Source organism: Alligator mississippiensis, chromosome 5, assembly GCF_030867095.1.
Source record: "Alligator mississippiensis isolate rAllMis1 chromosome 5, rAllMis1, whole genome shotgun sequence".
NCBI lineage: Eukaryota > Metazoa > Chordata > Crocodylia > Alligatoridae > Alligator > Alligator mississippiensis.
The window spans coordinates 15,090,172-15,116,405 of NC_081828.1; the positions used below are offsets into that span (position 1 = coordinate 15,090,172).

The window sequence follows — 26,234 nt, forward strand, 5'->3', positions numbered from 1 at the left end:
CACTGTTTTGAGCACTCCTGCACCTGTTCAGGACTGTGCTAGAACTGCTTGGGTGGTGGGGTCAAGGCACATGGTGTTACAGCGAGCACTCGGGGGTAGTGAACTGGGCCTGGAAGGGGTGTGGTGTCCCTGACAGCCCTAATATTAGGTCTCAGGCAGCCCTGAACTGCTCCACTTGCCCACCGCTGCTCCCCAGAGTGGGCACCACCAGATGCTTTCCTGCCTCCTCAGACCAGGAAGGCAGGAAGGGTTTGGTGGCTCCTATGTACCACATCTCCTGTCCTGGCTCCCCTTTGCCCCCCAGCATCCCACAGTCAGGGCATAGTAGAGGAATGTTCTCCCACAGCTGGCATCCTGGGGTCCCCCTTATGTTTCCCCATGGTACCCCCATTCCTTTCCCCCCCAGGAAAAAGTCTCCAGAGTGGGGCTTGCCATGCTATAGGAGGCTGGGTGGCAGCCTGTCCTACTGCTCCTGCCTGGGAGGGCTATTGTGCTCTCTGCAGGAGCCAGTGTCAGGAGCGTCATAGGTGGACCCCATGTAGGGTCATTAACTAGGGTTGCCATATTTCCAGTTTCAAAAAAGAGGGCACCTGTGTTGGGGGGAGAAGGGGTTTATGACTGTTGGGGGTAGTGATATGCCTGTGCCCTACCCCTGCCCCTTACTCCCAAGCTATAGCCCCCCCAGCCCTGCTGCTGCCCCTCACTCATGACCCATAGTACCCTGCCCCCCAGATCATGCTGATACCCCTCACTCCTGACCTGCAGATCCCTCCAGCCCTGTTGCCCATGTAGCTCCCTGCTGCCCGCAAAGAATCCCACCTCCCCACCCTGCTGCAGATGCATGCACACATGCACGCACCTCTGCCTGCAGCTGCTAGGTCCTGTGCATAGGCATATGATGCCCTGTGCCCCCTCCCCCAAGCAGCTCCTTGCTAGGGCAAGCCAGGAAGTGTGCCGGGAAAGCAGAGGCAGAGCAAAATCCTGGACATTTCCTGATATTTTAAAAAACCTCCCAGATGGAGATGGGAGGACCCAAAAAGAGGACATGTCTGGGAAAACCTGGGCATATGGTAACCCTACATTTACTCCCTATCCTGCTGCTTCCACTCTCTCAGCTTTACTGTGCTGTGTGGTGTCTCCTCCAAACAGCAGGTGGCTATCTGGAGCCCTCAGTCATGTGGCTCACCAGCCCAGATGTGAACACCTCCTGGCCTGTCCGTTTCCCTTGTATATGTCATGATTTATTCCTCATCCTGGTTTTGTAGCCCCTAGCACCAGGAGTCCACCATGTGTGGCCTGAGCTCAGAGGGTGTAACCGGAGTTTCTTCTCTTCTTCGTTTTGCCAGTGCCTCGTATGCACATCTCTCATGTGGTTTTTGCTTCCCCGCCGGTCAGCAGCAAGCAGGGAGGCCACCGGGGCCCCTCTGCCAATCAGTGGCAGGGAGGCAAAAAACAGTTTTTGCTTCCCCGGCAATCGGTGGTAAATGGCCAGGCCAGCAGGGCCCCTCCGCCAATCAGGGCTGGGTGGGGCAAGCAGTGAAATTTTAAAAATGTAAGGAGCTGCTGCAAGGGGGAATTCCTCTGTGATTTATAGAGATCCCTGCTCATGCACTCTGCAGGTGTTCAGCTTCCTGTCCTGGATCTGCCATGCCGGCCACTGCGCGCTGGCCTTCTGCACACAGATGTGGGGCCTGCAGACAAAGGTGGTGGTTGCTTAGCTTTCAGGAGTTGAGGTGGGATGGAGCAGGTCTGGGGCTGCCATGGAACCGTGATTTCAGGAGGGGGTTTGGGGCTACTCTGAGAAGTTTCCTGTGCTGTGAAAATCGGAGTCGCCCAACGCCCATTGGACTTCACCCATGGATTGGATCAGAGGGGTGGGGAAAAGCACTGTTGGGGTGCTTGCCAGCCTATCCATGTGTGCAACCCAAGAGTCACCCTGGCAGGGAGAGCCGAGCAGCTGAGACAAGGGATCCCATGCGGGAATCCTTCCATTACATGTGTCCCTTTCCTGGACAGGGAGGAAGGTCTGGGTTTTTTTTGCAACGGGCCTTTTTTTGTCTCCTTCCTGCTCCGCTGTAACTGCAGCAGTTATTGGACATACCTACATGCTATCTCCTGTCCCTGACCTGGGGACGCTTTGTCAAAACTGCTGTTTACCCTTTTGCCTGATGAGCTCAATAAACGTTAGTGATGCCTTTCCACTGCTCTGTGGGGAGGAGGAGCTATTTATGCGTAAGTGCTTGAAGTATCTGTGCTTAAACTCCACTCTTCCATAAAGTACTGGGAGCAAATAGCAAGAATGGGTCAATTGCCCGGCTTTATAATCCCATTAAATAGTAAATGCTATTTTAAGCACCCAAGGGGAGAGGAGGGGAGGGAGACCTGGTGCCTTGGGTGGGATCCAGGCTTCAGCAGGGGAGGGTGGGGTCGGGGGAAAGCAGGCGATTCACTCACCTGAGAGAAGGTTATGACCACAGGGAGTGGCCTGTGGCAGCTTCAGCATTCCTTTTGCCTTTCTTTGTCCTCCCTTCCCTGCTCTGGGGGCTCCACATTTCCCCCAGGGCCTATGGGCTGCATGAAGTTGGGACAGACCTTACCATCATGGATTGCATGGCATCTGACTTGTCAGGAGAAGTACAGGGAAGACTGGCCTCAAGTCTTGTGGGTCTTATTAGTGACTGCTGCCCTGCTGTTGAAGAGTTGGTACGGTGCATTGGCATGTGAGAGCACTTGCTCCAGAACAACCATGGCCCCTGTGTAGGGAGTGGTGTCCCACAGCCTCCTACTTTTCCAGCGGAGTCCCTGTGGGTGACTCCTCCAGAACTATCCTGGTCCTATGGATATGGGAGGTGTCGACTGCCCTGTTCATGGTGAGGAAGCGGGACAGGTCCATTTAAATAGCATCTTTGGTCTGCAGCTTATCGACTACTTTGTAGCATCAAGCACACAGTAATAATGCCTGTTCATCAATATGGTCTTGGCAAGACACTGTGACCAGTCTCTCTTGTGCCCCTGCATGCCCATCTGCTGGATGATGCATTTGAAGACCTCTCTTTTTCGATGTCCTATCTGGAGCTGGTGCTAGATGTCCTTCTCACCCCAGATGGCAATGAGATCCTTCAGATTCAAATTATCCCCTACTCAACAAAATTGAAATTAAATATTTAAGGCTTTATCCTTTCTGTAGGTGAAAGTGATTTTTGAATGCATTAGGCAAAACCAGAAAAACTTTGGTTCAACGTTCAGATCTAACCAAAATCTCAAGCAATCACTTTGGAGAATGCAAGATAAAGAGAGTTGATATTATGGATTGTAGATACCCAAACCAAGAAATACAGTTTCCTTTTATTTTTATTTTATTCCCCACAAAAGCCTCTGGATAGATTAAGAAAGTGGAGCCCTATTAAAATATTTCAGGCAAGCTTTTTGCTAATTTTCACCCACTTACATATGTGGCTGTTGTTCTTATTTTCTTTACAGCTGTATAGAGCTCAGCAGCTTCACCTGATAAGCCTTAGTTGGCTTCATTCACCCTTGAATCTGATATAGTCTCTCCCCCTTCCCCCAAATTGTAGAATGTTTTAATATTTGTAGCTCTGCTTCATGATTACCTAACCGGGCATGTGATTTTCCCCAACTCAGGCACAGTAAAGTACAAAGACCCTGTTGAAATTGAGGGAAAATTACCCTCAACTTCAGTGAATGCTGGATAAGGCCATAAGTCCATAAAAGCAAGAAGACCAATTTCAGATTTAAATATTACTTCATTTCAACAGCTTTCATGTGACTGAAGGACTATATGATAAACTTAAAAAAAAATAAACACCACCACCACCTCCCCCCATCCCACCCCCAAGTTCACTGCACTGTTAGTTCACTACAGAAAACACACTATGGGGTGTTACTGCTGAGTGCAAACAAGCATGGGTTGCTGACAAAATATGACCTAACCTGAGCCTGATGGGATCTGGTAATTTTCATTATGGGCTTGTAACCTATAACATTGAAATCCAATGTTGCATCCATCCAGGGTTACCTTAGAGCGCTCTTTGTGTCCTGATGGTCTGTTTGGTTACATCTGTAGAGCACTTTCTGCAGTAAATGTAACTTCTAATCTGTCCTATATTAATATCTATTTAGATTCTTTTTTAAAGGGGAATCTTTCTGTAGTAATACTTGAGCCCTGCATTGAAAGAAAATAATCAATCTTTAATCTGGAAAACCATGAATGACTGGTGCCTCCCAAGATCGGGGTGGGGAGGGCGGGGGGCACCGTGGCGGTGAGTGGGGGCCACCTGCAGCCACCGCTGACCGCAGTAGCAGGGAGGGGTGGGTAGGGACGGGCAGTAACTGCCCACAGAAGCCAGTGGCGGCTTTGGCAGCAGCCAGTCTCAGGGGGGCACGTGCCCTCCCCGTGTTTTCCCTTTGCCTTGCCTATGTGGAAAACCAACCCGTTTCTTTGAGTTTTGATTCCCACCTCATAGAGTAAACAACCTACTGACTTTTGTGGATCTGATGTGGTCCCTGATTTAAGTGGTAGTCTTTGGAAATCTAGATGTATATCATGGTATCTGAGGAGCTGTGGGAAAAAAAAACAAAATTCTAGTTTTCTTTTCAGAAGAGGCTCTGATCTTTATAAACAAAGAAAACAAAAAAAGAAAGAAAAGTAAAAATGTAATATGGTCTGTAATGGTAGAATAACTATGTAGGACAACAAAAAAGCTTTAGGGAAATGCATTACTGTAATTAAATTTTCATTTTTCTATAATTACATAATTATAACTTATAGCCCAACTCGCAGCTAATTACATTTTAGACTATTTGATACATTTGTTGAATAGGATTAATTTTGCCGATGTAAAGACTATAAATTCCGATCTAAGTAGGCAGCTGTTTAGAAAAATTGATGGCAATTTAACTAAATCTAAACGATTTGAAAAACATGTAATATTCCTAGTGAATAGGTTATTTTTACATTAAGAGAAATAAAGCCAGCAAATTTAGTGCAAATTTAGTTTAAATTCTGTATTTTGTCTAAGTATTCACTTTTTGCCAAATTCCTGTCTAGTACTTTTTGATTAAAGAAGTATGCTGTAGCTTACCACCTCCAGAACTATAAATCCTGAGAGCTGACAATAGCAAACAATGGGTTACAGCTTTTAAACTTTGGGTACATTGTCCTCAGTGCCTGAACTTTTTACATTTTCATCGAGGCTGTTCCTGGTTCTCTGTCTTGACAGGAGAGTACAGATTGATAGGCCATGTTAGATGAATTGACCTCATTTTGAGCTTTCTAATGAGTATGTGTGACTAGTTTGTGGCCTTTTTTGATGTTCTTGGATTGGTGCACTACTCCTGCGAGGAATTACCCTTGGTGTTAAAATGTGAATTTTATTTCAAGTGTGAATTTAAGTGGTCAGTAACATCAGTTGGGGGGGAAAAAAAGGGAAAACGAGAGAGCAGAGAACATACGAAGTATTCAGTTCTTTCAGGATTTTCAGTTTTGGAAAGGCACGTACCAATTAGAGGAGGAAAATGTAAGCCAATCTGATTTAGAAGCATTTATAATGAAAACTTTGGAAGGAAGAGGGAAGGAGACCAGATTATATCTTATCTAACACCTTGTTTGGAGCTGGACATCTACAGGATCATGTTGTCCATTTCCTGGTTGTCAGTATATGATGCTTCCTTGCAGTACATTATCAAGTGTTTTTTCCAGAATAGCTTTAAATGTGCAAAGGAGTAGGACTGCCATTGAAGAGTCTTCCACAGCCAAGTATGTCTCGTTGCCCATAAGCTAGACCTAATCTTCATCACATATTTTTTTTCTTCCTTAAATTCATTACGGCAGTTTTTGCTGTCTTCTCTAATTTCTACTGTATCTGATCAGCTCAGTGCTCTGACACATTTATCCTCTCTGAGTAGGGAAGCAGTACAGAGAGAGCACTGAGGCACAAAGGATGGAAACATATCGCCTGACATCTCACTGGTGCTGCCATGTTTTTCTATGGTGCTGCCATTTTTTTTCACCCAGTGAAGCAGATAATCTGTGTCATGAGGCATGGCAGCACAGCTTATCTGCTTCATTTGGCAGTTTCTGTTTCTAGCCATGGAGATCAAGTCACTTGTCCAAGGCAGTACAGGAAATCCATAGCAGAACAGGAAATTGCATCGAGATCTCGTGCCCAACACTAGTACCATAAGCACTGTGCCAACCTGTCCCTAGTCGCATGCCTTCTACCATCATAAAGAATTCCTCTCCATCTCTGAAATACCTGTAGACAGTTTATGATGTTACTTCAGAGCCCCAGCTGTCACTGAGCCAAGACCCATATATTTAGCTCCTCTAATCTTCCTTCATAACTTGGTCTCTCCAGTCCTTTAAATCAGTTTTGTAGTGTTCCTTGGCCTCTGTTTTTTTTAGGGTGCATATATACTTAAGTGCACTAATACTGCCGCAATCTCACTAGAGTGCATGTATGTCTGAATACTAAGCTTGCCTGTTAAATAAATGGGCCAGCAGAATCCTTTAAATATTTCATGAAGAAGAGAAAACATTTCAAGTATTGTCATTATTCTGGCATTTTGTATTAGCTAACATTCCCTTCATCTTGATTACCATGAAAACAGCCAGACAGCTGTATTGTCCTTGGGAAAGACAAGGTAGCTAAGTGTGACTTTGCTGGGTAGAAGCATCTTTTTGTGAAACTTGCTTGACTTGTCATTTTCCTGCAAATAGGAAAGGAATTCAGATGCTTTAGAAAAAATAGCTAGACCTGGTAGTGGCAATGGCATTTGGGTGGCTTTTGTCAAATGAAAACCCTTAAATAGAAAGTGTTTGTCTCTTGATTTTCAAAGGCTCTTGTCGTATTGGGATTTGTAATTGTACAGGATAGCCTTTACAGACATTTCAGCATACTGCATTTCCTTAGGAAAGGGATGCCCTGTTTTCCATATTACAAACTACATATTTACTGTACTCTGGAAACTATAACTACACGGAAGAGTAAAAATGAGAAAATAAGCAATGTACCTGTGCCTCTCATTCTGCTGTTTTGTCCTTCTTCAAAAAAATTAAAACAAAGTTGGCTCTTTTCCTGGTCATTTTTGTCATCCTTTCCCATCACTTTTGTCTCTTTCTGCTGGAGAAAGAGATGTGGCTAGCAAGTGCTCTGGGGACTAAGTGTGGCCTTGAGGCACAGTTAAGGAGCAGCTCTCTTCACAAAATAAAACAATGAATTAAAAGCTGTCATAGGTGCTATGTTTAGATCATTTCTCTTTATATTGATCTTTTTTACAACAAACAAAAAACAGTCCTTTAAACCATATTCATTATTTTCCTTAAACATATGAGAGGAGAATAAACATTTTCTCTCTCAAATTGACAGTGATGGAAATAGACACTTGTGTAGGGCATACAGGCAAAGCTAAGTTAAATCCGGGGCTGTTTTTTTCTTGCACAAAGCAAACCTTAAAGTTAATTGTCAGAGAACATTACACTATTAATACAATCTCCTTTTTTCTTTGAAAATAGCATAGTGACTAACGTTGAAAATTTATTTAATTTTTAGTGAATTTTAAAGCTGCAATTTTGTAGTCTGTCTTGAAATCATAATGAAAAATAGAGTAGTCTTCAAATTAATTCAGTTTTTTTGTCTTTTCTTTCCATAAAGGAAATAAGAAAGCTAAATTATCACTAAAGTGTTACTTCTGAATTCAGGGTCACATCTTGTCCTGCTTTTGTGCATGAACTGATGAGAGGATAATAGCCTTGACTGTCCAAAACAAAATTGAATTTTGAAAGAGAGAGCACTGAGAGGTTAGCATTGCTTATTTTCTCCTGTGCACTTTTTCATACACTGTCTTAGTACAGCACGCTTGTGCCTGAAAAAGACTTGCGTAGAATACCAATACATCTCACTGAAAGGATGGTGATAATATAATGCTCAACTCTGATGCACCTAAGGTCCTCGTAACTGATGGAATTTGTATTTCATATGCCCCATGTTTTCTTTCTATCACTTAATCATCATTCAGCTGTAGTCTTCTTTGAAGTGCTAGATAACACAGTGTAAGTACCAAACAATGCATATTTATTCTGTTTTAAATTAATTTTTGTGTGAACTGGTTGTCTTCATTTTTCTTTAAACAGATCAACAATCAGATATTGTATGGAAGAAGCCATCAGAATGCCTCTGCAATAATTAAGACCTCCCCATCAAAGGTCAAGTTGGTTTTCATTCGGTAAGACCAGTCTTCATCAACTTATTTCATTGTATTTGGGTTTATCCATGAATGGTCTCACTTATAATGGTGCTGAGCTTCTTTATTTCTCTCAATATAATATTTCCAGAGATTACTTATAGGTAGAAATAGGGAGACACCTGCACAGAACACAGAATTGTAGTACTGAAGAGACAGCCATTTGAAAAATGCCAGGCAAGTGAGGAGTTATGAAGCTTCTTGATGGACATGAGAAGGATAGTTTCTAAAAAGAGTTTTGGGATGAAATTAAACTCAATGTTTTTCAGCAGGAAGAGCAGAAAAATTGCAATTGTGGGCAATGACGTTTTCCTCTTCCTTAGTATCTAGTCATTCTGGTTTCCCCCTCCATGGGAATCCTGGGGAAGTTCCAGGCACAGACCCGTGTAAAGCAGGGGTGTGTGAAGAGGGCCGGATTCAATTTGGATTCGGGCCTATTTGGGGGACAGTGATTCAATTTGTTGATTCAGATCACTGTTCCGATTCCATTTGGCCGAATCTGAATCTGAAGATTCGATGCTGCTTTGGAGAATCAGTGATTCAGCCATAGACACAGCTTTAAATGTTTTTTCTACATACCTCGAGATACCAGGCGTGGCTTGTGAGCACTGAGATAGTGGGGTGGATGGAGCATCCCACAGGAACGCAGGAGGGCCCCTATATGCTCGGCGGTAGACCCGGAAGCGGACACTTCCATGCCCCCCAGCTCGGCGATCAGCCACAGGGGGCCCCAGGCACCCCCCAGACCTAGGAGGCACCAGTCGCTGAGCTGGGGGACGGGGGAAGGGTCCCCCACACGCTCCGCGGTGGACCCGGAAGTGGACTGGAATTGCTTCTGGTCCACTTCCGAGTCTGCCAGCAAGCGTGCTGAGAACTCCCCAACCCACCACCACCACACTTCTGTGGGATGCTCCATCCTCCCCATCATCTCAGTGTTCACGAGTCACCTGGTACCTTAAGATATGTAGATAAAACATTTAAAGCTGTGTCTATGTCCGAATCGCCGTATCTTTCCGAATCGATTTGGAGGGTTTTAATTAAATTCGGAGAGATTAAAGGGTCTCCTGATTCAATTTGGATTCGGAGATTCATCCACCAAATTGGGCTGAATCTCCGCCGAATCGAATCGGTGACCTAAGCTTCTCACAGCCCTAGTGGAAAGCATTAGGGTCTGGGTACTCTACCACTCCCTGGTGGCATTTTAGCAGCACTGCAATCCCTAAAATAAAGTGGGGAATTATTTTGGGTGGAGGGCTGCTTAATGAGTTTTGGTGAGCTGTCAAGGGCCGTATGGGTAGCTTCTCCCCTTGATGGTTGCCTCACTCTCTTGTCAACATCTTGGGACTGCAAGTCCCACCCCTAACCCCTGACCTTTGCCACTGGAAGTCCCTCTCCTTGCCCCCCTTGGATATACTCCTGGGAGGGTTTGCCATCTTAGAACCAGAAAAAAAACCAGATCATACACTAAAAGTCAAACACCTACTATGCTGCAGGGGTGTAGGTTGTAGCTGTGTTAGTCTAAGGACATAGGCAGACAAGGTTCCTTGAGTGAATTTGATATCTTTTATTAGACCAACCCAAACAGTTGGAGAATAGTTATTAAGCAAGCTTTCGAGTTCAAAAACCCTTCGTCAGGCTAAGGAAGTTTCAGCAGTTGGTGTGTGCTCTTCCTAGTCTGGGCAGGGCACAACTTGTTGGTGGGTGCCACAGGCCAGATGAAAGTGCTTGGCAGGCTGTATCTACCCCGCAGGCCATATTTTGCATGCCCCTGCCCTAAAAGGTGAGGCTTCTACATAAACCCTTTAGCAGTGCATGCGCAGGCACCTCTGTCCAGGGACCATTGAACCAGTTCCCAATCAGTGACATTCTTGAAATGGCTGTTATGTCTGTCCACACCCTGAGTAGGAAATGTTCTCTCTATGATTCTGGCTGGAAATGTATTGAGATGCCTTCATTTCCTCCACCACAGCTGCAAGGCTAATGCACTAGAGCTGCCTTCTTACAACACTGTGGGGAAGGTGTCTGCTTTTATATTTAGAGTAAGAACTTCCCCTTGCACACAGTTCTGTCCATATGTACTTGAATACTCTGGAGTGATCAACTCAGGACAAATAGATCTGGTCTGCTGTGGCTTGCTTTGTTCACATGTCCTCGCCAGTTAATTTTGAGCTCTTGAAGCCCAGGTATGTTTTATGTAATTTTGCATTCTTAGCCTAATATGCAGCTTATTCACGAGCACTGTAGTAATCTAGATATGAACATACAACATAAATATGTACACATGGTCATGTACCTGTATCGGGTACAGTATACACAAACATGATGGAAGAGCTGGACTAGCGCAATGAAGAATGAGTTGCTATACTTGGCAGCGCAGAGTATACAAGGGAGATTAATGATCTTGCCTGCAGCTCCTGTGTTACTTTCTCCAGCTATTGAAAATTAAATGTCATGTACAACAACTCACTCTCCATTACTTAATTGCATGTGGAAAATGTGTCTGGTGTGAAAGCTCCAGAGGCAAAAGCAGAACATATGAAACAAACCCGGAACTAGATTTAGTTTTGGCTGTCAGACCATTCCACAGAAGAGTGGATTGCTTGTGCCACACTGCATTGATCAAATGCATTTGTCTGTTGAGTTCTGTAATTAAAAACATAGCAAAGCTTATAATGAAGGCAGCTCACTTGCTGCAGAGCCATTTTGGATATGAATATTTGTACCACATGGTTTGGATCACATCTGAGAAATTTCATCTATTAAAGGTAATGTAAATTCTTGCCTAAATCTCCCCTTTTTCCAGTTCTGGTCATCTGTGAATAAACCCATTGGATTAGGAAGAAGGTGTTTTTATAAGTAATAGTTTATGTACTATGTGTACTAGACAGGGAAGATTGGAGCCATTGGATTTGCTCCATCACAGAATCTTGGGCTGGAAAAAGTGTTGTTGTAAAATGTTGTTTTTCAAGTTGAAAACACGTGATTTCAGAAGAACATGGATGTTGTCACTCTTCCATGCTTTGTACTATTGTATATTGACAGCTGATGTGTCTGTCTGCTTGACCCTGAACACCCTTTCAAATATTAATGAAGAGAAGTGTTCTCCAGCGGTGAAGTGCCATAAGCAACTGAAGTACCATCTGCTGAGACCGGGGCTGTAATAGAAGGGAAAAATGAATCTTTGGACCAAACCTATATCTAGATATGCAGCTGTCCTGCTACTAAATCATTTCAGCAAGAGAATGGTTTCAGAACCTCATCAAAAGGAAATGGCTGAAACTTGAATCCTTCTAAAATGCTAGTTCACACATGAAAATGTAAAAGCTTTTAAACAAAATGTTAGGAGCCCAGTGCACTATCACAGTGGTGCATCTTTCCTTAAAACCCACCTCTTCAAAAAACTAAACAATCTGCCTCCTTACAAATAATCCCACAAACCTTTTTTCCAGTTTAGTGCTTATCTTTTCTTATTTAGTCTCTAAATTCTTTGGGACATGACTGTGTAGCATATCTGATATGATTAGTCAACCCTAAATTGTGACAGGCTGTACCATTTACAAAACTTGTGGGGCTAACAGAGTTTTAAAAGTGTGTGTTTTGATCACTTCCTTTGAAAAATGTATTTAAAACTGTAATATTGAAATGAAAGTATTGAAATACAGTGGATCTCTCTGGTGTGATGCTAGCTATAACAACATTGAGTTATAGGAGTAGTGCTAGTTATTGAGTGGCGCTAGTTATAACAGTGTTCTTAAACCTTCAAACAGCTTTCCAATCTGCCTACATAATGGCTTTTCCAGCTAAAAAAAAATTAGTGGTGACAGTGTTAGTGATTGTGAACTATGCTGATGGGTTTGCTGCTTGGATGATTTCAGATATATAGACTCAGCTCCAAGGAGCGAGAGAGAATAGAATATCATAACGTTTATTATGTTTTGAAAGCTGGGAAGAGTGAGGCCTTAAAAGAGAAGAATTTCCCCATAAAGTTTCTCTTGCAAGGAGTTTCTGGATCTGCCTTTATTAGAGGAGAAAGTTAGGACCAAGGATTAGGAAAGACCCACTAGAATAGTGACTTAGAAGCAAATCTCTTACTGGAAGAGCAGATGAAAACATTGCACGATTTCCTGTGGATAGATTCCTATGATCTGATACTGTATAGTATATCCCCAGGAGTGATGATCCATAGCAAGGGAATAAATTCAAGTGGAACCAGCTGAAGGAGTGGCTAGTGTTAGACAGACTTCCAAGCCTGAGCCCCAGCTAGTTCTTCCCTTACTATGGTCCCAGATCCGATGTAGGCAGTTCCTTGCTGAAGCTGACTTTTTTTTAATCTCAGTGGGCTATTTAGTATAACCAGTGCTAAATTGCCTACTGCTTTCTGACTCTTGGAGCCATCTCTGGTAGTGTAGCCATGCTAGCTGCTCAGTTCACAGTTTTGAATCCTTACCTTTCTCTTTGTATCTTAGGGCAGGGCTGTCCAGTTGGTGACTTGAGGGCACATACGGTTCCCACCCAGTTGCTGTTCCTCCTGTTGCTCTGGCTGCACTAGCAGCCACGGTCTCTGGGCTTTCTTTTCAGCAATGCCTCCTGTGCCTGCCCCAAGTGGCACAGCACATGGGAGCCTGCAGCGGGTGAGTTGTGGGGGTGCCCTGGTGGAGCGGCTCCCTGAGGGTCTGGTGCAGCAGTGGGGGAAGGAGGGGATTGCAAACCTGGATATATAGCATTTAGCAACAGCCCATTTTTAAAGTGCTTGAAGGAGTCCAGCATGAAAAACAATGAAAAGCAGAAAATATAGTTACCAGTTAAAATACAATCAATTATACAAAATGCAGTAAAAATGGCACTTACTCCTGACGCCCACTCTCATTGTGCCCTGTTATAAATACTCCCTCTTATCAGTCTTATCCAGGTAACATGCTGAGAAAAGAAAACAAGTGGTGTCCTGCCTATCTTCAGTGTTTTTAGCAATCTTGCCTCTTGGTATCTTAGCAGCCTTCGCTTCTCAATGAAAGATGGTGTTTAGTAAAAACACTTCCTCCCTTTGCAGCAGGAAATAGCAAGGAATGTTGCTGTTACCTATTTTCATGGGCAGGGCAGAAGTGCACCCTATACACTTTTGCTAGAGAAAAATATAAGTATCTCTTGTACAGGCCTCACCCACTTCCTCCAATGCATATCACTGAAAGGATGGCGTTAGCTGAAACAATCTGGACGCTGGGGAAATTGTGATGTTGTCAACCTCTTGACTTTCACTGAGAAACTAATCCCAGTTTAAATTTTAAAATGTACTTTAAAAAAAATCTTGTTATACCTTCTAACATCCAGATAGTGTTAAAAATTGCCTTCCTACCCTTTCCTGAAATTTTCATTGATGAAACACACTGCTGCAAATGTGTTGAAGATCATAGAAGTGCTATTCTTTTAGAAAGTTTCTCACTGCAGTTTATGAACATCTTTTCCACGGTAAAATTGACAATAGTCGTTTTAAACCGGTTTTCTGGCCAAACTCCAAAATATAGGCCTTAATGTAGCACTGTTTCCCAGTGGCCTCGTTAGTTAGTTACATAAGCTGGTAATAGCATATAAAAAGTTCAGAGTTATAATGTCACCGTATTTTTATTTCACGTTCAGCACATGTTGCTGCTTCTTGGCTTTTCCTAATAAATTGGAAGACATTCAGCTTGTATGCAAAACTTGGGGGAAAAAAATCACCTGAGCATTGTAAACACTGCATGATCTTTCTGGGAAGCCGTGACTCAGTTCATGATTTCTCTGGTTTGTGTTAAATAACATTTTACCTGGATGAACTTTAGCAAAATGCTATTTTCTAGCTAGCATGGCAGATAGGGGGTTGTCTTTTTGATTTCCATGTACCGGAGACTCTGATATTTTGACTGTGATTTTTCAAAGGAGTCTGAGGGAACAAGGACGCAAGCCTCCATGGGGAGTCAGTGGCAGTAAGGCTCCTTAGAAAGTCCCAGCTCGAGTCCTCAGTACTAACAGTTTGTCAGGCAAACTCTTAAATGTTGTTTGACAGTAGTCTTGGGAGAGAAGAGGAAATCTTACTATAATGAGTAGCTAAATATTTAATGAGAGGGGTTTTTGAGTGGGGGAGGATGCTCTGTAGACCTTGATTCTTCAGAATGGTTTGTGCAGGCATCATAGTTTTCGTGCCTGCAGTATAAATTTAATCCTGTTAAGGACTGTAATGAAATAATATAATTAAATGTCATATTTGTATTAAGAAAACCTAGTCACTTTGTTGCAAACTGTTGTTTTATGAAGATAATGTTATAATTTGGCAAGGATGACACTGTGTCTATGCTGAATTAACCTCATATAATGTATGGTCAGTGCTTTGGTGTCAGGATAATGAGATCCCAACAAATCAAAAGTGGTGTGAGAGCTTGGTACCACTGCTAATTTATCAGGATTCAAACTGCCCTCTATTTTTTTAATTCTATTTTAGTATCGTATTACATGATTAACTCTTAGGTCCAAAGTTTTTCTTTCATTGAAAAATGGTGTCTTATCAGGCCTTGAAACATGATGAATGCTTTAAGAATGAAGTGTTAAAGGATGTTACATATTTAAATTTCATCTGTTGCAGTCTGACATCCATCTTCCATACTGTAGTTCTTAAGGCACCGAGTCATTGTTCTCTTGATGATGGAATTGGAGAGTCACATGGAAGCCCGCTTATCGTAGTTTCCATTTCTAGGAGATTTTGCAGGAGTTATTTATGGTGACATTCAAAGAAGAGGTTCTTGCACTCTGCCTGCATGGCCGTGGGGTTAGATTGTTCATCATGGAGAGCTCACAGGTTTACTTAACACTTAGGTTATGATGACTGAATATTGTTAAATCTTCACTGCCCTCCAAAAGGCCCAGTGAAAAGCACTAAATACGAAGTACTAGAAGGTCATGAATGTTTAAATGCTTTGCAAGTGATTTTGTTTTAAATTACTTTTCTTTACCATTTTTATTGTGTTCTACCAAATCAATTGTATTTTAATTGGGTAACTATATTTTCTGGTTTTGATTTGTTTTTCACGCTGTACTCCTTCAGGCACTTTTAAAAATGGGTTGTTGCCAAATGCTATACATCCAGGTCTGCAATTCTCCCATGACCCCTTTCTCCTTATTCCCTTTTGTTTTAAAAACCTCCGCCTTGCCTCCTCCCAGTTGTTATACCTACTTATGAACAAGTCCATATGTTCAGGAAGCTAGAGTATTCAGTGTCTTTCCAGACTTTTGAGAAGCTCTCTGCAGGATGGATTAAATGTTAATTTTAAATAGTTGTCAAAAATCCATTCACAGCTAGTTAAGGATAGACTGGAAAAAGGGGAAGTGTAATGACATTTCCAACATCAGTAGAAGCTTTCTCCTTCGTTACCGGACCGAGTTGAGGTATAGGAAATCCTGGGCCTTCTGAATTAAAAGTTCTCCTGGGTTTTCACCCAAAATGTTCTGTGTACCTCTGCAATATTTACTGTTGCTTCTGCTGTTTTCTTCCCAAGGAACTAGCATAAGAAAATGAAGATAGGGAAAGGGGAGATCTAGGCTCTGCTTTTCATACATGGTGAACATGCTGGCAGACCCAGGCTCTGGATTTGTTTGTCAGCAATCTGCACAACTTCCTCAACCCATTACCAATGACTGAAATCCTTGTGAGGCAATACTTTTCTGGGCAGGAACTATTGAGTTATCTGCCTCTAGATCAGTGAGGATCAACCTTTTCGGCAAGTGTGCCACAACTTAAGGCACACACCCCTCCTATCCCCTTCCTCTAACCAATTCACTACTCTGCTTTCTTCTCCCTGCCCTATCTGACACTGTTACATGCTTCCTCCTGGATCTGCTATGTGCTTTACCAGGGGTGGGCAATTATTTTGGACAGAGGGCTGCTTACTGAATTTTGGGAAGCCATCAAGGGCTGCATGACGGGTAGCCAGGGGCAGATGAATATTAATTTTCTAAATTTTTTAGGAGCCCCCACAAGCCAGATAGAGTGGCCTGGTGGGCTGCAACCAGCCCACAGGCTGCATTTTGCCCACCCCTGTGCTACACAGAGGCTACCCATTCATATCACTTGTGGCACATGGGCTGCAGGTTAACAGCCTGTGCTCTAGAACTTAACCTACTTTGAGAGATACCATGAGACTACTTATTAGTTTATTGTTCCTAGTTCTTGGTGCCTTTTTTATTCCCAAAAGGGAAAAGCACTCCTATGAAATGGGTCTTTTAGGTGTTCAAGTGAATGGCATAGTCTAAATGGCCAAAATGCTATCATTTTGCCTAGAATTGCAATTGGGTTTTAACCACTACAGAGTTGAGAGAGATTCTCTGGCTACTTAAGAGGGAACTCAGAAATACCCATAAAGGAAGACAGATCTGAAGGCAAGACCTTAAAAATATGTAAGGTCAGTGGGTAAGTGCCCCTGGCTGAGGCTGGCTCATGTTTTCATGTCCAAAAAGTAACTTTCTAAAAAGCTTTCAAAGTTGCCTGTAAAATTCCTCCAGAATAGCACAGCAGCATTCTGATAGGGAGAGCCACAGTATCTTTTGTTTGTGCGTATATTCCTTTCTGCTCCCATGTAATACATATTTTAGCTGAGCTAATTACAATACTTACTAATAATAGTAATATTATGTGATACAGAAGCAAAACCTAAATCATTGAGGGTAAAGGGAGGGGAAGATGCAATGGTGAAGTGTTGGGGGGGAAAGCCTAGTGAGGTTCAAACTGCATTCAGACTGGTATGAGGGTCCGAGCTGGGTGTGTAGGCCGTTCAGAACTTATCAGCTCTCTGCTGCTTCTCTTGTATTGGACCCTGCTTCCCTTGATCTTCTGCACTAAATGAGGCTCTAATTTTTGCAGTCTTGCGAGTGCAATACAATACTGGCTGCTATTAGCATAATCAGTCAGTACTCTTATTTCTAACTGAAGTGAAAATGTGAATCAGTTTTGGAATTCAGCCTGGAGAGTAGAAACAGTAAATATGTTCATGGGAATCCTTCCACCCAAAAGTGATTCACGCCATGTAGGTCCATCACATCACCGAAATGCAGCCATCTTTAGGATACAAGCTCAAAAGTCAGGTAGACAGTTTCCTCACAGTATTGTACCCGAGTTATTTAGGATAATTTGGATGTGACTATAGAGCACAATGATGAGATGGTAACCATTTGTGCAAAATGAAAAGAAACTCAAGACTCAGGACAGATGTAACAATATACATTCAAAGGCAGGGAGGAGATTTATGACTCAGGAACTAACATAACATTCGTGTGTCTGCACCTTTACTGGTGAATGGAGTTGAACCTCTGTAACTTTAAACCTATTTCATTCAGGTTACTGTGATTTTGCTTCAGTTATACTGGTAGAGGAATGGACATATGAAACGGCTGTGTCAGTTCATGGTGACCCCACAGTAAATCAGTATAGTTATTTCATCTGTCCACACTCTCTTAGTTTTTGAAGTCTTATCTGAAGGACTAGCACCATGTGTAAATTGTATGCAAGTTACTTTGAAAAAATAGAAGCCTGTTTTGACCTTGAAAAGATGTTCTTTCAAGACATATTTGTACTAGTCTCTATTGCAGGGGTGGGCAAAATACAGCCAGTGGGATAGATTTGATCTTCCAAATGATTTTGCCCAGCTCGTGGCTGCTTCTCTGAAGGAAAATTGTATCCTGCCCTCAGCTGCCCAGGCTTTCGGGGCCCCTTGCCCTTCTCCCTTCCTCATGCCAGCAGCAGCCGCCACTCGCCTTCCCTCCCCAGCCTGTCCGCCCTGCTCTGCTCAAAAGCAAGGGACCCTGAGTTCCTGGCCAGGGTTTTGCCTGGCAAGACTGTCTGCGCACCCCTCCGACCCTGCACCTGCTGAGTTAAAGCTCAGGTAAGGTTCTCCCTGCTGGCAGAGGAGCAGGTGCAGGGGAAAGACAGCCAGGAGCCACAGGTTACCTGGGCTGTACTGGGCCAGGACCTGGTAGGGGCGTGGGCACTGGTGCAGCACTGTGTTCCCACGTGTTGCTTCAGGCTGCACCAATGTGGCAGCTGGCGCAGCTCCTGGCCAACCCCAGTGTGGCTGCTGCCTGATCCCGAGTCCCCAGCACATGGCTGGATTGGGCAGAAGCCACAGCAGCTGCACCCATGTGGCCTGAGCCAGCTCATGGAAACACAGTGCATCGCTGACCTGGCTGCATGCCGGGGCCTCAGGGAGAAGCGGGCAACAAAGGTTAGGTTCTCCTGACCCGTGTTCTCTCTGCCCAGAAGTGGGCAAGTATTTGGCTGGAGGGCCACTTAGGGAGTTGCGGTGAGCTGTTGCAGTGTGGGGTGTTGACCAGCCAGCGACAGCTAACCCAAACTCCTTAAATGGCCCTCGGGCCCAAATAATTGCCCATCCCCATGCTACTGAGTGGTATTAAGGGTGGACACATGCAGCTGTGGCCACCCTCTGGCTTCAGTTCTCCCCTCATCTGGAGTGTCAAACTAACCTCCCACGCATTGCTTCACTGGCATCAGCATCAGATGTCACAGCTCTCTCATGACTCAGGGTGACCCAGTCAGAGGCTGAGCACTGTGTTTAGGAGAAAAATATTCATTGTGTTACATGCGTAGAGGCACCGTGCCATATGTACCCCCTTCCAAAATTGTAGATGCACTGTTGAGTGGTATTCAATGGCAACAGTGGGGGTAATTATGGGACTACATGTTGAATGTTCTTTTGCAGCCACTGGAACTTGAAAATGATGGTGCGACTGCTGAGCTGTCAGCTTCAACATCAAAAGCAAACAACTGTTTCTTTTAATTTTAAATAAATTCATGTTTAATCAAGGACATTTCTTGGAGTGAAGAGCAAAGAGAGCATTTATTATTATATCTGTCACTTTAAAATATGTTCCCACTTTGATTCTGCTTTGAAGCAGTCTCCTTTGAAGTGGTATTAATGTGTTTGAATGTGTGCTAGTAGAGGTAGATTACAAGTTGGGATGGGGGGGGGGGGGGGGGTTGCAACCTTGGTTCTTTTGCTGGGGAATGACTGAAAAAAATTATAACATAGAATGAAAATTACTGTCTGTTTAAAATGACATACAAATTTCAAGCTGATGATGTGGGAATAAATCCTGGTGTTTGTATATATTCAGTGCATTTATATATGTGGGTAATTAAGAACAAAGCAATTTATAATGTAGATATTAAAAATAATGTCTAGCTGTTTCTTAGAAGCAAAATAGTTCTCACAAACTAAACATTAAGAACCATTCTTTATTACAATCAAGTTTACTTCTAATTGTGGACTGTTCAGTTTTGTGCTAATTTTTATGCTATTCATGTTTTATGAAGACATTTTCCAATGCTTGAGGGAGATGAGGAAAAACCTGTACAATCAGACAAAATTGCTACAGATCTTAGGCATCTTAGATTTTCTGATGAATCCTCTCAGGTGAGAACTGCAGTGTAATTGGATTGTATCCACTTGAAAACAAAAGGAGGAAGTAATATCCTTCCCTAATATGCTGTACTAGGGAAACGATAGGCACTTGGAAGTTGTGAGGTGCAAATGCAGATAATGCTGAGCATTAGGATTTCTGTCATGCCCTCCTGCATGCCCGATTTTGTAACAGTGGTCATTGTCGCAGCGACATTAGCATATTTTCTAACTGCTGCAAAGCTTTGAAGAGGGCCAAAAGGAGAGGCTGCGAGAGAGTACAAAAGTGAGGGATTATGATCAATCCTAAAACAGTTTCTTTGAACTGCATGGCTGTTCTGTTGGAGATAAAGGAAATGAATTCACCAACCTTTGTAGGATTCGTCATTTGAAATGCTTGCAGTTTCATTTGCCATCTTCAGCTCTGCTGGGGGGTATTGATTTATAGTGTTGTCTTTTTCAGAGTAACCGCAACATCCTGGTTTTACAAAATTAACCCTTTGAAGGAGAAACAAAAGTGAAACCATATACATATATTTTTTCCTCCATGCATTTATATTCTATTTTTAAATTTATTGCCATCTGAACAAATAATTTTTTTTCCTAGAAAATAAAGGAAAGACAAGTATGTGCTTAAAATGCTGGAACTTGAAATATCTGGGTTCAGTTGCTGACCTTCCCACAGATTCCATGTGACCTTGGTCAAGTCACTTAATCCCAGTTCCCTAGAAGATGCTTCCTTGAAGCTCTGTGGAGTGTGGACTTTCTCTCTTTTATTGAGTTCTTAGCAAAATGGAGGCCTGACTTTTCTTGTAGTCTTTGTGCAGTTTTTATGCACCATTTTATATGGTTCATTCATGCAGTTTAAAAAAAAACAACTTGGGCTTTTTTTCTGTAAATCAGATGCTTTTTTTAACAATGTTTTATAATATGTTATTTCTTTGATTATGCTCTATAAAGGCCAGAAAGGTGTGCAGTTAATTTGACATGTCCAATAGTTTTGAATATCACTGGAAAAAAACCCCTCTAATAAGGCTAAATTAATATGTATTGTCATCTGATAAAAATGCTTTTGATAGTTAGAAATTTGCAAAGTAATAATTTGCCTGTTTAGGAGCATGCAGTCATTCAAAAAAGAAAAATACGCTTTAAATTACCATCATTATTTTTGAGATGCTGTTCATTGATATATATTTAGTATTAATTGCTTTCTTTTACCCTCTTGATATACTTGCTAAGTGCATGTATGAGATTTTCAGAAGTGTATGCAACAAAGATATACTGAAAAGAAAAAAGAGGGGTTTTTGTTTAATGGCAGAAGGAATCTAGTAATCAAAACAGGAAGTAGGTACAGTCATGAAGCATGCTTTTAGAAGAGAGCTCAGTAGACAAGAATAAAAGGGTATATTCTTGCCATAAATACATTTAGGCTTCAACCTTGAAGGTGGTTCCTAACCATGAGTGCAAAGAAATTATAGGACTCCTTCTTTATTCTTCATTCCATCCAGGAAGAGCCCCCACCAACTGCAGATGCTTCCTCAGCCTGATGACGGGTATTTATACTCAAAAGCTTGTTAAGAAGAATTTTTCCAGCTATTTGAGTTGGTCTAATAAAAGTTATCAGATTTACCCAAAGAACCTTGTCTGCCTTTGTCCTTAGACCAACATGGCTACTACCTATATCCCTTTAAGAAATTATAGGAGTCTTCCAATCAAAGTAGCAAACCATCCTAACAATATGTAAGATGCAGCTCAGTTTATGAAAAGGAACTTTTGGTGTGCAGTAGCAGAGGGCTGGTCTTGATTACCCAGAAGATCCCATCCAGCCTTGTGTTCCTGCCTGTGATAAAAGTAGCTATTGGGCCCTTTCTTTTGAAGCAATTGAAATAGGGTCTATTAACAGGAAAAGAAATCTCTATGCAGAGTCTTTTAGCTATTGTATTGTCATTTCCCATTTACTATTCCTCTGCTGCTGTCAAAGTATTTACACCCTGTTTTCATTTCTGTTCAATATCCACATGTTGAAGTGCTGTGATCACAGATGAACTAGCAAGGAATGCAAGCAGAAGTCCCTGTTTATAGTATTATATAAGAAATGGGTTTTTGTACCTAAAACCAATAAATAAAACAATGACCACCTTAAAGAAAAGTTTAGGCATGTGTTTTCAGCATAGCATACTGATTTTTGTCTCTCTTGATGTCTCATAGAAATGAAGATGCACTCAACCAGATGGCTGTTACTCCTTTCCCATTACAATCCAGCTCCCAATCTTCTTTTGAGGTAAGATGCCTTTTAATTGGGGCTTGCTAAATTAGATAGCAGTGCGACCAAACACCTTGTCTAATTAAACTTGAATCATAAAACGTTGTGGGTAGGAACTTGACCAAATGGGTGTTTTGTCTTGTGGGTTTGTTTTTTTCTTTAATGAAACATTTGCCACTCTGATTATTGGATACAACAAGAAAATAAGTCACTTGACAGTTCTGCTGTCTCTTCCCCTGCCTTTCTTTCCTAGAGGGTTGAAATCTCTGTTGGGGGGCTTTATTGCCTGGAACATAACTGGAATCTGGAGTTCCCATTAGAGAAAAGACATTGTTTTTCTGGGACCTCCATCTTCTCCACCATTATACAACTCTTTCAGAGGCATTAGGAGCATATCTTCATACCTGGATTTAGAAAATAAAAGTGAACCTGCTGCAGTAAATGGTTACTGTTTTTATATGCATGGCAGCAGCCCCAAATATAATTGCAGCCCCCTTGTGTTACACACAATGCAAACAAATAGCAAGGAACTGTCTGAGCCCCTTACAGCTTTCATTCTGTAGGTAGACAGATAAATGGTAGAAGGGGAAGCCTGGTGAAATTACTTGCTCCTTTGACAGCTGGCAATAGATCCCAGTTCTCTTGATTCCTAGAACTGTGCCCTGCTTATTGGACAGTCAGATTTATACTTATCTTAGTTCAACTTACTAAATTTTTATAATACTTCAATTGATGTTTTACCATCAAGTCCTGTGTGTCATATCATACGTAGCATGGTTCTTGCTGTTGAAAAATAAATTGATGTTTTTGTTTGCAAGACGACAAGACTAAAACCGTCCTCAGTGTGACAGCGTTTCCAGTACTATTCTTTATTACAACTGTAGGCTCATTAGTCTCTTGAGTATTGTGAGTCCAATGTTTATACTGCACAGTGTGATCTGTAATGTCGCCACTTTGTTATAAATTTGATGTCCCAATATGATAGTGTAACTAAGAGAGAGAGTACATTTTATTTGTAGTTAAAGTGCATAGCTAGCTCTGCTGCCACTTTTTAATTCAATCTATTTGAGCTAATAAAGCAAAGCATATTTTATGATTCAGCTGAGGCTTGGTCTAGCCTTCAGTGGCTAAATTCTGGTACATTTGTGTTTGATATTTCAATAAGCATTATTACAGTAATGCAGCATTAGCTCACTCGGTGCAGTGCCAGATGGAACCTCTGGAGGCATGCGTTTTGTCATTTTCAAGATGATAGTAACATTTAAGGCCACTTAGCAGACATTGCTAATGTAGTTCAAGTGTTTTGCTGTACAAAAAAACCCCATATTGTTTGTTTCTGGGTAATGTTTTAATCAAAGCCCTGGGTTTTCTTTGCCTGTTTTGCTAAGGAAAAATATTGATTTTGAAATGGTGCTTCATGCTCTGTTAGGAGCCTTTTAGCTGCTGGAGTCCACATGGGTTATTCTGCAGTTTATACGGTCTAAGCTTCTAAGTACATTTTAAAGATTTTGTTGTTGTTCTTGTGGCCACCTTCTTGCCAGCTTGAGTCCCCTTTCGTTCACACACCAGTGATGGTGAGACAAATAGTACCGTCACCTCTTCCTGATCTTGTAGTGTTACCTGTCATTCAATCCTCAAGGACTCCTGCTTTTCCCTGTGCAACTGCATCTTTCAAAATAGTATTACAAGGAAGACAACTTTCTGTGGGACTTTTATTTATAAATACGTATTTTTTGTCATTAGATTTGAGTAATAAAATAGCATAGTGGTTCATATTAGGAAGAGTCTTTTCCCTCAAGATCACTGATTCCAATATATTCTGGGTCATTGGACAGAAGTCATGGCAGTTGTTTGGTGTCTCTTGAGACTTTTTCATGATTGCCAAGTCAAGTATCCACATCACCAAGATCCACCATTATATGGAGGCCAAAGAATTGAGTTCCATTTCTTGTAGACTTCCTTAGTATGTCATCTTTCAAGTAGCAAAGGGAGCTTTTACTACTTATGCTGTTCCTATTTTGTATCTAAACATAGGACTTTGACCTCCAGGGCTGTCAGGTAACCGTTTCACACCATTTTAAAGTATAACAAATGAGACTGTCATGACAAACAATTACACCAAGCTTTATCCCACTTTTTTGGTATTAAAGTAATTGTTCACATCTGAAAATATCAGCCATGTTTTACAAAAAGACACTGAATGCATGTTTAACAATGAATGTTGCTTATAATTTGCATAACAATTGGTACGTTTTGTAAAATGGGCCTGGGTAATTTAACAGTATATCATGATGACAGCATAACTGCAAGATGCAATTACATTAATTCTCTCTAGCTTATTTTCTTATCTTGATTGGAGCAGTTTAATAAGAAAAGGGCTGAACAATAAACTTTCCTGTACCTGTGGTCAGTTTTTATGAACCACAGGGTAGAACAGGGCCATGATAATTGTCCCCCAATATTGTAGCTAACTGGCAAAACCAAAATATAATTCATTAATCTAAAATAAGCTCTACTGCAAGAAGCTTAATTCATCATAAAACCACCTCTTACATAATAAGTTTTGTTAATGGAGTGAGGTATTGTGTTTGAACACTGAATGGAGTGAATCTTCTAAAGAATGGAGCAGTAGATTACCTCTTGAGGGAGTGATAAGGCTATTTGCATAATTTCTATTTTACCTTTAATTGTACAGTGCCTATCAAGAATTGTGAATAGACTGGTAAATAAGTCTGGGAGTGAAGATCCTTACAGGAAATTGGATTTGTTACACAAAGTCATAGTTTCATAGTTGGTAGGGTCGGAAGGGACCTGAGCAGATCATCAAGTCCGACCCCCTGCCATGGCAGGAAACAGTACTGGGGTCAAACGACCTGGCAGGGTGTTCATCCAGCCTCCTTTTAAAGACCCCAAGGGTAGGAGCCAGCACCACTTGTCTTGGAAGTTGCTTCCAGATCCTAGCTGCCCTGACAGTGAAGTAGTGCCTCCTGATATCTAGCCTGAATCTACCCTCTGCCAGCTTGTGACCATTATTTCTAGTCACTCCTGGTAGTGCTCGGGGGAATAGGGACTCTCCCAATGCCTGCTGGTCCCCTCTGACTAGTTTGCAAATGTTTTGTAAGTCAACATTACTGTGCAAGGAAAAATGGCTCTGGATTTAGAGCAATAACTTGAGTTGATTTAAACTACTAACTTCCTCCTCAACCCCCCCAAAAAGACCCAAAAAGTTTATTTACAACAACATTTTCTGGTTCAGGGACTGGGTAAAAGAAGAAAATTAGGGCCGATGGTTTTAATATGTTAAAGAATAATGGTAAGGGGCTTTACCCATGGTGCACCATGTCAGGGTAGTAGGGAGCTTCACCTATGCTGCACCATGTCAGGGCAGTAGGGAGCTTTCCCTATGTCATATATAAGAGCATTGCTCAGACATGCAGGGATGAAGTCAGGAAGGCCAAAGCGCAACTGGAGTTGCAGCTAGCAAGAGATGTGAAGGGTAACAAGAAGGGTTTCTACAAGTATGTCAGTAGCAAGAGGAGTATCAGGGAAGTGGAGGAGGCAACCTTGTGACAGGATGCAGAAAAGACTGAAGTGCTCAGTGCCTCCTTCACCTCTGTCTTCACAGGCAAGGTCAGCTCCCAGACTATTGCACTGGGCAGCACGGTTTGGGGTGGAGTTGAGCAGACCTCAGTGGTGAAAGAACATGTTAGGGACTGCTTAAAAAATCTGAATGTGTATAAATTAATGGAGCTGGATGAGATGCACTCAAGTGTGCTGAGGGAGTTGGCTGATGTGATTGCAGAGCCATTGCCCATCATCTTTGAAAACTCAGGACGATCAGGAGATGTCCCAGATGATTGGAAAAGGGCAAACATAATGCCCATATTTAAGGGAAAAAGGAGGATCTAGGGAACTGCAGATCAGTCATCCTTACCTCAGTCCCTGGAAAAATCATGGAGTAGATCCTCAAGGAATCTATTTTTAAGCACTTGAAGGAGAAAAAGGTGATTAGGAACAGTCAGCATGGATTCACTAGGGGTCAGTCATACCTGACCAACCTTATTGCTTTCTATGATGAGATGACTGGCTCTGTGGATGTGGGGAGACTGGTGGATGTGGTGTACCTTGATTTTAGCAAGGCTTCTGGTATGGCCTCCCACAACATTCTCCCAGGCAAGCTAAGGAATTACAGGCTGGATGAATGGGCTGTAAGGTGGACAGAAAACTGGCTGGAGAATCGGTCTCAAAGAGTAGTAATCAGTGTCTAGCTGGCTCTG

At 42.3% G+C, this 26,234-nt stretch overlaps 1 protein-coding gene across 9 annotated transcripts in view; it reads left to right on the forward strand.

Moving 5' to 3' along the window:
* PATJ (PATJ crumbs cell polarity complex component) overlaps positions 1-26,234 on the forward strand; it is a 242,996-nt gene that overhangs the window by 151,395 nt on the left and 65,367 nt on the right. For all 9 annotated transcript variants that reach the window (XM_059727901.1, XM_059727903.1, XM_014593899.3 and 6 more), the window contains 2 exons: positions 8,153-8,244; positions 21,903-21,975. In XM_059727901.1, the coding sequence (XP_059583884.1) occupies positions 8,153-8,244; positions 21,903-21,975 (165 nt within the window). The remainder of the gene's footprint in view (positions 1-8,152; positions 8,245-21,902; positions 21,976-26,234) is intronic.